This window comes from Nelumbo nucifera, chromosome 8 (genome assembly GCF_055504915.1).
Source record: "Nelumbo nucifera cultivar China Antique chromosome 8, China Antique-T2T, whole genome shotgun sequence".
Lineage (NCBI taxonomy): Eukaryota > Viridiplantae > Streptophyta > Magnoliopsida > Proteales > Nelumbonaceae > Nelumbo > Nelumbo nucifera.
Genome location: NC_142656.1, coordinates 14,408,337 through 14,419,523, shown reverse-complemented (window position 1 = coordinate 14,419,523; position 11,187 = coordinate 14,408,337). Strand labels below are relative to the sequence as shown.

The 11,187-nt window shown below is 37.4% G+C and overlaps 1 protein-coding gene across 3 annotated transcripts; it reads left to right on the top strand.

Moving 5' to 3' along the window:
* Positions 1 to 4,369: 4,369 nt before the first annotated feature.
* Positions 4,370 to 10,982, top strand: LOC104592423 (NADP-dependent alkenal double bond reductase P2-like). Of its 3 annotated transcripts, none has more exons than XM_088892649.1 (4): positions 4,370 to 5,746; positions 5,858 to 6,035; positions 7,300 to 7,466; positions 8,278 to 10,072. In XM_088892649.1, exons 1-4 carry the CDS (start codon positions 5,513 to 5,515, stop codon positions 8,404 to 8,406), a joined length of 708 nt encoding a protein of 235 aa, XP_088748775.1. In that variant the 5' UTR covers positions 4,370 to 5,512; the 3' UTR covers positions 8,407 to 10,072. The 3 variants fall into 3 exon arrangements, with proteins under 3 accessions (XP_088748775.1, XP_010250096.2, XP_088748776.1); XM_010251794.3 differs by lacking the exon at positions 8,278 to 10,072 and adding an exon at positions 10,835 to 10,982 and having other exon boundaries at positions 4,380 to 5,746; XM_088892650.1 differs by having other exon boundaries at positions 5,585 to 5,746; positions 5,851 to 6,035; positions 8,278 to 10,161.
* The last annotated feature ends 205 nt before the right edge of the window (positions 10,983 to 11,187 follow it).

Here is an 11,187-nt window from a genome sequence, read left to right as displayed (position 1 = left end):
CGGTTTGAAGTTTTTTCTTTTCATTCCCTGTCGATTTAATATTTAAAAAACAAAGAAAATAAATAAATTAAAACTTTTTCTGAATCATAGCCATCTATCGTTGCAACAAGCGTCGCTATTAGTGTTGTCTGCAACGGAGAGATTGTCCACTATGTTTTTGTGCTCTACAACATCAAAAGGGAAAGAGAGCAAGAGATAGGGAGAGAGGAAGAGAGAGAAAGCGACCAAGGAACAAAGAATAAAAAACACTTGTATATATAAAAAAAAAAAGAATGTAGAAATGAAGATTAACTTAAAACTTACAAGTTGTAGACGAAAGCAAAAGAAATTGGGAAGAAGAAATGTTGAGAGTTCAATTGAGGAAGAAGAAAGATGAATAATAAATGAAAAGTACAAAATAATTAGGGAAATGAAAGCCTTTTGATAAAAAATATTAAAATAAAGTAAATTTTTTAAACTACCTTTATGGTTTAGTTAATTGACTAAGTGTACTCCTACTGTTTAAAAATTGACTGGCATTACCCTACTGACAATTGAATAGCTCTATCCTTACATCCGTTAAATGTGACATTTTTTTCTTAAAACCCAATTTTACCCTTACTATCTTCTACCTTTCAACAGAAAACCAAATTGCTTCGGTCCCTCCATTGCACTAACCCCCTCCACCTTGGGCTCCTCTCTCACACACTCTCCAAATCAGGGCCAAAATAGGATGCCCCAATGTCTGAAAAGGGGGAAGCTTCCGGGGATCTACCGGCACCAAAGGTTCCAACTAACAAAATTTGACGCCTCGTTCTCCAAACCAGCACGGCTCCATGGATTCAGTCCATGAGGATGCTATTGACCCAATGTCTAACAAAATCCCATTGTCACTCCTGTTAAAATTTGTCAAAATCCCATTTTCCCTTTATCGTTCCGTCATCTCAAAATCTTACATGAGCACGAGAAATCAGGCACAAGTCATTTTCTGTGATGAGCAGTCCATGAGGATGCTATTGAAGAGATGAACGGGCAGATTCTCGACGGCAGACACATCACCGCTCCTCATCAGAAATCTTCTTTTCCCGTTCGAAGAGTAACTCCAACACTCATCGGAAATCTTCTTCTCCCGTTTCTTACCTTCGTCTTCCTCTTCCGACGAGCACAGGGAGGTCTTGCAATGAACACGAGGCACTGGCCGACATGTGAACTCTTGTGCCTTCGTCTTCCATCCAGAGAAGAACAGAGGAGGAAACGAAGACCTTGGTGGTCCGATACTCTTCCATCCAGAGAAGAACAAAGGAGGAAACGAAGACCTCGGTGGTCTGATGGAATTCTTCCTTTCCAGCTCCTCACCTTTGCCTTCCTCTTCCAACGAGCATAGGTAGGTCCAGCGGCCTTGATGGTCCGCTGAAGTTCAGTGGGTTATTTCAGTAGGCCCCGGAGACGGGTGACTTTTGCTGATGTCACCAGTGCTGTCCTTGAAAAATCAGAATAACTCAGATCTGATCTAGGAACCCAGATCTCACTATCTCTCAGATTCTAAGATCTACAAGGAACCTAGATCTCTCAAGGAACTCAGATCTGAGATTTGAGAGATATTCAGATATGAGATCTGCTCACCATCCATCGTTCCGGCAGTTTCAACAGTTCTGTTAGTTCCAGCGAAGAAAACGAGAATGAAAGGGAATAATCTAGGGTAAAATAGTCTTTTTGACATCTCCATTAATGCACGTTGATGATTAAGAAGAATTAGTTCATTTTCAAAAATTTCAGTTTTTCATTATTAAAATATAACAAGTATTAAAATGTTACTTTATTTGACCAAAAAATAGTCATAGCGTCTCTTTCTTCATTTAATTCTTTATTATTAAAATAATATTATAAAAGAAAATTTCAAAAGTCATTATTAATTGTACATTTGTACTCCAACAAAATAACATATTAATATATTTATTTAATATAAATATAACTGGATCACTAATATCGATATATACGTAGAATATATTATCGAATTGAATATTTATCGAATAAGATCAACTTCTATTTGAATTTGATTCGATTAATTAAATGGTAAAAACATTTTATTCGAATTCGACCGCCAATGACATTCGAATAATCTGAATTTGATTCGATTATGTCGAATCTCGAATTCGAATTCAAATCGATTATGTTGAATCTCGAATTTGAATTCGAATTTTCGAATACCATTTACACCCCTACTCGGCTTGACTTGAGAAAAATGTTTTATAAAAATAAAAAAAATGTATGTATAAAAATATTTTTTATTTGATATTTAAAAAGTTAAGAATTTTAATAATTAATTATTATATTTAAAAATTTATTTTTATTATATATATTATTTTTTATAATTTTCTATTATATATATGTAGCTATTCGAGCTCGGCTCACGAGCCTCACGAGCCAAGCTTTATTTGAATCGAGCTCGGCTCGAAACTCGATTGAAATCGAGTCGAGCTCGAATAGCTCGACTTGTGGTACTCACTGCTTAAGCTTCAAGATGGGTATCACATCACAGGTTACCACTTGCCACTATTCAAGACAATTGAAGAAGAAAAGATAAGAGCGACTAGATTTGGAGGTTGGAGTATTGTGGATCAAATATGAGGGACAATTTGGTAGGTGTTTGGCATCGGTGCTGGGAACACAACACCATTTTCTCACAAAAATAGTGTTGAGCATGTCTGAGTTGTAAGCCATGTTTTCTCAGAAAATGATGCTTATTTTTTCCGGAAGCGGTGTTGTCATATAGGTTGTTTTCTGAGAAAACAACACTAGTTTTGATTGGTATCAGTGTTGTAGAACTGTTTTCAGCATTGGCCATATTATCCAATGTCCAAGATGATGCCATATTAATGCCACATCATTGCACCGCTAGCAGCAACTGGCTGTTTTTTGGGAAAACATTGAATTTGACATTTCTTCAGACCACACTTTCCCGATTTCCAAGGCGTGGTCTGAAACAACGTTTTTTTTTTGGAAAATCGATACCAAATAAGAAGTATTTTTCTGAAGCATCGCTTTTTTTGATGTAGCGCCTACGTGGCACAATTTTATCAAAAAATGGCAATGATGCCAAACACTGCCTTGGAATTCAAAATTTGGAGAGAAAATAGATTTGTTGAATAGAATGGTTTGACAGGCTAGGTCAGGTCACTGACATTTTAAAAACGACAATCCATTAAATAAGGTGTTGCACTATTGCTTTGTGAAGTAGAGAGGGTATAAGTTTAGAACTTGGGCGGGCTTTGGTTATGGTTTTGTCAAAATTTGAATGAACCTGGCCCAAAGCCCAAGCTTGATCCTAGGGATTAAGGTTGCAATTTGGGTCGCATTGATGCTTGGGTTAGGGTTAGGGTTGAAATTCATGAACTTGACTTGACTTTAGGTTGGGGGTCAACCTAACCCAACCTGAATTCGACTCTACATATCATATATAAATATATGTTATATATATGATATATCATACATTGATTTGCTTAGATGCATGATAGTTCCCCCACAGATCTGCCCCTAAAAAGATATATCGTAAGCCATAATTCATAATAAACTATAGTCATTTCAAACACTTCTTTTTCTGAATTTTGTACTAAAAGAACCAATAAAAACATTAAGATTCAAATATTAATAAACATATTATTAATATATAGTGAAAGTTAAAATATGAGATTGAGAAGTTATATGAGATTATAAGGGATGGGAAGAACGTTGGGTTGGGCCTAACTTGAGGTTGACTTTGGCTTGGCTTGGGTTAGCATTGAAGGAATTTAGTTAGGATTAGAGTTAGGGTTGGGGGTTTAGAACTTAGGGTTGGCCTCAACCTGGCCTAACCTAACCTGACTTACAACCTTACTAGGGTTGCAAATGGATCGGATCATATTCAAATTAGGGATATATCTTAATCCAATATGATAATACAAATAGTAGATCCAATCTGATTGGATCTCACATGCATCAATTAGAATTTGAATCCGTTAAAGATGTTGGATATCTAATAAATTATTAAAAGGAAAAAAATATAATAATTTATTCTCAAAAAAATAAAAAATACAAGTATTTTTTCAACTATTTTCATTATATATACATGTTTTTTTTTTATAAAAACAAAAAATATAAAAATGACAAAAAGTGCGATGTAAAGTGAGTTCAAATATCTGCCCCACAAGGGGCCACCCCACAATGTCCCATAGCACATCCCCGCCTTGCATTGGGAACATCTCCCAATGATAGTACATCATCATCGGGAGATGTTCTCGATACACGATGGGGATGTGCTGTGGTACGTTATGGGGCGGAAATGCCCTCTCATGTAAAGTATAAACATGTCCTGGATTATATATATAAACCCTTGACTCTTGTCTTTTGTGAAATTTAATTTCAAGACGTCAAAAAGAGAGAAGAAATCAAGAAACTGAAACGCAAGTAACCAATGCACTTGCAAATTGCAATCTAATTCACTCAGGAAAAAAAATCATCTAATCCAGGCCGGCGACACCGAATAGTTTTGTATCTGCTTTGGCAAAGTCTGTACAATCGAGGTGAGAGACTGTGGCCACCAGATTTGAGCGCATTGCATGATTTACACCGCATGTTTGCCTGCCCCAATCTGCCTGTTTTGCCGCAGCAGCATTGCCAAGCTAATGGTTTCCAAGGGTAAAACGGAGAGAAAGTCGGACAGGGAGATCAACTCTTCAAAGATGAGGAGGTTGGGGAGATCAAACTTCAATGATGGCAGCAGCAGCTTCTAGGGTTTGTCAGCTGCTGGTTCATTTTCGAAGATGGGTGGCTGTGGTTCAGGGAGGATTGTTGCTGATAGCAACGTTTGGAACGCTATCAGCTCTAGCACTCAGTATAGGGAGGATTACTTCTCGAAGGAATACAGAGAGGATGGAAGACCAATCCTCTTAGCTCTCAGATGGTGAGAACGATCGCCGATGGAGCAAATGACAGACTGGGAGATGTACGGGGTCACCTGTAGAGAAGTGGGAGGGTAAAATGGCAGACTGGGAGAGAGAGAAAGGGAGAGAGGGGAGGAGGAGAAAGAAGCAAGGGGGTAAGAAAGAGGTGGCATGGCAATTTTCTATTGGAGGGGTGATTGAATGAATCCTATCGGATAAGGGGTGGTTCAATGAATCCGGATCAGCTCCTCAATCCTCATATAGAGCACGGTGCGAAGAGCGCTCTATGCCTTTGTGTAGGTCCACGAAACCGAAAAATACATCTCGTGGTCATGGTGTAACATCATCATAACCAACAAGCGGACGACCCCAAATAAGGTGCCAAGTTGCCATTTGCCAATATGCCACAAAACCCTTTCCTAAAAACGTAAAACTTTCATAGTTTCATTTTTATCCAAACAATACAGTCCCTCCCTCTCCTCTTTATCTTTTTTTACAACACCCACACCACCACAACCTGAGAGGCTGGGGATAGAGGCATAGAGCTGCAGAACTCCTGCTTTTTCATTGCGTATCAGATCGATCAAATTAGTTTGCAGAATAAGAAGACAACAATGGAAGTGACAAACAGATACATAACGATAAAGCATCCCATTGAGCGTGCGCCCAAGGAATTAGACTTCGAACTCACAACTGCAATCCTCCCTCTAGTGGTGGAGAAGGGTTCGAACGATGCTATAGTAAGAAATCTTTATGTATCCGTCGACCCTTATCAGCTAAACCGAATGAAGAAACACAGTTCCTCCCACAAGTCCATCAACTATGCGACGGGCATTTCTCCTGGCCAGGTGAGTCGCCGCCCCGGCCACCCTTCTTCTATTATCTGTACTGTATTCATCAATCAACCAGTTGCTGAGTCTGTTCTGTTCTGGTTTGACTGGTTGTGGATAAGCATGCAGGCGATTGATGCTTATGGTGTTGGGAGAGTTGTTGCCTCCGCAAACCCTGATCTCGAAAAAGATGAATTAGTTGCAGGGCTTATAGGGTGGGAGGAGTACAGCGTGGTTCGAAGCGGTTCCATGTTAAGCAAGTTGGATCACCTGAAATTTCCACTATCTTATCACGTCGGAATTTTAGGTAAGTTGACAGTTAACACACTTAAAAAAAAGATTTCTGAGGGGAATTGCAGTCTAAAAATCCCTAAAAAATAGATTATCTAATATAATAATTTTTGGGATAATGTGAAACTTGATCAAATGTCCATTTTCATTATTTAACTTTTGATGATCCAATACCCAAAAAAACTTGGGAAAAGTACAGAGACAGAATTCTGAATTCCAGCCCCCTTACAACTAGTTCTGTTCCCCCTATAAATCACATCCTTCCCGTAAATTTGGCATCAATTCACGGTCAGATGCATTGCCCCTGTACTTTAGGCTTAGTAAATTCTGAGCTGGGCTGATTTGTACTTCTCCCAAAAAATTTTTGATAATGGATGTCGAATACAAAAATAGCATAGATTCTAACCAGAAACAAAAATACATCAGAGTTCATAAAGTCTTGAAGCCAAACAAACTGCACTTAAAATATACTTCACCTACTGAAATTGGAGCACTAACAATATACTTCACCTACTGAAATTGGAGCACTAACAAATTTGTGATCATCAATCTGCATAAGCAAACTAAAGAGACATAGAAACTTACTGGTAATAAGAGAAAATAAAACAGGGAAAACAACTTTACCTAAAATATACTTCGAAAATAACTCTAAAATGGTCACAGAAATTGTAAGAAAAATGGGACACAAAAGTTGAGAGAGAAGAAAAAAAGCAAAAAGAGCCAGAGATTTTGCATGTGGCATGGCATGATGCGGTGGTCTGAGGGCATCCTCTCTAGTAAAGTTCCTTACCTAGTTCTTGTGGGACTCAAGTCACTCATCAACAAGCCAAGAAAAGATAAGTAAAGAGAACATCTTCATCACCTAAAATACATTGCATTTTGTGAACATGGTGTATTTTCATAGACAAAAGTACTCTGTATTTTGCTGAAACAAAGATTTTGAGGGAAAAACACAGTATACCTGATAGAAAAATGAAGTGTTCCACATGTAATCTATGCAAATCACACAACAACATTAAACACGGACAAGGATTCTTCTCTTTCACCTTTGACAATGACTACTACCAAAAAATTTCTATAGAAATGATTTGAGCACCAAGTATTTAATGATGGATATGACACCGATCAGAACAGAATGGTAAAATAGGATTCATGTAACTGTTTCATATAGTTGGGACAAAGCTTAAATGATGATTCATTGATTCTTCTAATAGATTTGATGTAGCAGGGTAAAGAGCATCCCGTCTTACTTGATGTTCCCCTATTGTTTCGTGGTGCAGGGTTTAGTGGGCTTACCGCCTATGGTGGCTTCTACAATGTATGTAAACCCAAGAAAGGGGAGAAAGTGTTTGTATCAGCTGCTTCCGGGTCAGTTGGAAATATTGTTGGACAGTATGCCAAGCTGTTCGGTTGTTACGTAGTTGGCTGTGCTGGAAGCAAGCAAAAGGTCATCTAAGTTACATTGGTTTATTCTTGTTTTAGCCTCTATTTGTGAGTAGGGGTGTTCATAGTCTGGTTTGGTGCAGTTTTGAGAAGATCTCAAACCAATTACGGCTTGAGAAATTTAGAAACCAAATCAAACCATCTTGGCATGAAAACTAAATTACACCAAACCGTTTTATTATATAGTTTGGTGTGGTTTTTAATGCGGTTTGGGGATTTTGGGTCAGTATATGATTTTATTGCCCTTAACCCAATTAGAAAGTCCAAATAATAACCCTAAAAGTTAAAAATTAAAACTTTTACTTTATTATTTTATTATAGAATGAAAGAACTTATTATATATAATTTTATTTCAGTTTACAGTTTATGATTTGATATGGTTTATAAAATCCAATAAACTAAACCAAAACCGTAAATCACAATTTAATAAAATGGCAAACTGAACCAAACAATTCTTATATCCAAGTGTTTATTTTAGGCCAAGGTCACATCAATAAGTGCATTTAGGAAATAAGCCCAAATAAATGCTTTTTCAAGAAATAAGTCCATTTTGAATAAACTCAAAATTTTGGTTTCTTTTATAAACACTTTTTTCAAAAAGTGATTATTGCATTTCTGGTTCATCTTGACCCGTCACGTAATTTTCAAAATACCTATACTTCCCTTATTTGAAAGCACTTTTTCACCAAATACTCACAAGCGCTTTATTTATTCACTAAGCATCCCCAAACGAGAATTCTAGACCATGTAAACTTCTACCTCTTGAGACCTTATTTTAGTGGTTTATTAACAGTTTCATATTAACGAGTTTGCAGGTAGATCTGCTTAGAAACAAACTAGGTTTTGATGATGCATTCAACTATAAGGACCTAGAATCCAAACTAAGCCTAAGGTTTTGTTTTGCTGCTTTTACCCAAACAAAGGCTATAAGTCCAACTATGTAAATCTCTATGTATATTTTTGAGTTCCGCTTTGTATTTTCTCTTTTCTCTATGTTTTGCCAATTGGTTTCAGATCTTGGGTAACATAAAGGTTTACTATTTTGGACATCAAATTGACATATACTCCAGATTTTGAAAATGCAAGGTTTAATTAGTCTAATGGTTATTCTAAAAGTCTCCTTGTTGTAAATATCTTCCCCTTTGGTTGCAGTCATTGGCAACCCAAGTGAACTAGCTAAGCATTGTAATGGTCAATCAGTACATTAACATTTGTATGCAACCATGTTGATGCCACATTTTGGAGGTATTAGACGCTACACAGCATTACAATTTACAAATCAAAATGTTGAACCCCTTGGACATTGCGGCAAACCATTGAGATCTTTGTTCTTATGTGTGAAGCATGACTGTTCAACATACTAAAAGAAGGTACTTGGAGCATGGTATAAATGGAACGTCTTTGACCACCAGTTCCCAAGTCAAATGGTCCAAACCCTAGTCAGACGGAGTATTGGACTCTAAAACCAAACCTAGAGCCATGACTGTTTCCTGGGTCAGGCGGCCGATCATCCAGTCCGGTCCGTTTTTCAAAACCATGATTCAGAGATTTAGAGAACATATAGTTTGCCTATATTGATATCTTCTAGTCTTGTGATCATGAGATGTTCACTTAGGGTTATTATGGGTGGTGAGACATGGCGCAACTGCTTTTTAGTGTTGAAGCAAAGAAGGGGCACACAGCGGGGTGTCTCATTGATTTGAGGGTACACCTGGTGTTACATCTTATTGGTGACCGGATTTCCCAGAGGTTGAGTTGGGCTGGGGGGTCTGCCTCTTCATGTATTATTGGTCGATACTTTGAAAAAAGTGTATGACACAACTTGGTCACCAAGGATAGTCGTATCTGAGCTGATTGTAGAGAGTAGAGAGTCTGGTCTGATCATCTGCAAGTGCAACTTTTGGTGGATGAAAGCAATTACAGAAACGAATATTGTTGGTACTTGGTAGGCCAATGAAGGGCCTGTCACAATGGCAGACTTCTAACCTTGGGTCAAATGGTATCTGCAAAAGGAAATGATAGCTCGTTAAACACTTTGAATGGGAAATAAACATCAAGTCATGGAAAGCCATGACATGAGCTGCTAGATTCCATGAAAGCACAGTGGCCTGATGTGAGGAATATTATGGAATATAAAACACCTACAACGTTAACGGAATTCTTAGATCCATGTAAATTGTGTGTAGTTTTCCAAAAGGACTCGTTATAGAAAATTTGAATTGCTAGTTTCCTACTCAGTTAACAAGATGGATTGCAGTGTGAAGAGAATCAAATCAGAGCCTTTGGGAAATGGGAATTAAGGAATTCGTTAGTAGTATGAGCTTAAGATGTGGTGATGCCTTTTAGTAGAGCCATTATCTCACTGCATGTATGGGTAGGACAAACGGTGTGAGATTCCGTTGGCGGCAAAGAAACTATTGATCAATTTTTGAAACTCTCCACCTCTGTAAGTTTGAAAGAACTTGATTTTTGTATTGAAAATGTATTCAACCCTGAGATTTTGAGTTTAATAGACATCCAGAATGTTGAGTAGGACGTGAGATTTGGGGCAAGGTCAATCTTTAACTTTTATGTTATTATTCATAATTAGGGATAAATTTGACCTTTTAGTTGTATTGTATTACATTAGTATTTAATCTAATGAAATGGGGTGGACCATCTCACAGTTGACTCCTCGGCTCCTCTCCCCAACTTCTATTCTCTACTTCTTTATGGGAAAATTCCTTATCAGTATTCTGTACTTTGCCTCGAGTGACAATTTGGTCCCTGAACTTTAAATGCGATAATTCAGTACCTAAACTTTCAAAATGTGACAATCCAGTACCTGAACTTTCAAAATGTGGCAATCTAGTACCTGTCGTTAACCAGTCCGTTAATCAGCTGTTAAGTGACATTTGAAAAGTTAAAAATGCCTTAAGAATGCCATCTAATTCTCTTTATTAACCATCCAAACATTGACAATAAAATAAACAGTCCCAAATTTTAGATTCTTCTAAACAGTCACCAACTTTTTTGAATAGAAGAAGCTAGGATTTGAGACTGTTCAGTTTTTTGTCAATGTTTGAATGGTTGATAAAGAGAATTAGATGAAATTTGAAGGGCATTTTTGACTTTTCAAATGTCACTTAATAGTTGATTAATGGACTGGTTAACGGCAGGTACGGGATTGTCACATTTTGAAAGTTTGGATACTGGATTGTCACATTTTAAAGTTTGGTGACCAAATTCTCACTCGAGCCAAAGTACAAAGTACTGATCGAGAATTTTTCCTTTCTTTATTCTCCTTTTCATTTTTCTTCTTCTTCTTCTTCTTCTTCTTCACATTTTTTCTCGAATTTCTAAATCTGATCACATTCTTCAACAATCTACTAGGTATCAGAGCAAGGTTGAAGATCTTCAAGGCCTGACACAGAACATCTAATTTTGCAAGGATATGGAATAAATCCTAATCCTACTCAGATCTTAAGATGCAGGGAAAAGTCATAGTTGAGTCACCTCTTGAGTGTACTGCCTACCTGTGCATGCGCTCCTTGAAGCTCTTGCACAAGGAATATAGTTCCACTCCATGTGAGTATATAGTTTTGGCTCAGATCCAAATTTGGACATAATTTTAGTCAAAATATGTTAGATTAAATCAAAACAGTCAATTTTTTTGAAGGGTTTTGGGACAAGGATGTCCTAACCATTGGCCATGATTAGTGGTGGTAATTGGGCGGGATGGATTG

Excerpts from the sequence above, each read along its gene's own strand:
- LOC104592423 (XM_088892649.1), top strand. The coding sequence starts at position 5,513 with ATGGAAGTGACAAACAGATACATAACGATAAAGCATCCCATTGAGCGT. Across the intron at positions 5,747-5,857 it reads CGGGCATTTCTCCTGGCCAG|GCGATTGATGCTTATGGTGT; the intron begins GTGAGTCGCCGC and ends ATAAGCATGCAG. Across the intron at positions 7,467-8,277 it reads GTGCTGGAAGCAAGCAAAAG|GTAGATCTGCTTAGAAACAA; the intron begins GTCATCTAAGTT and ends ACGAGTTTGCAG.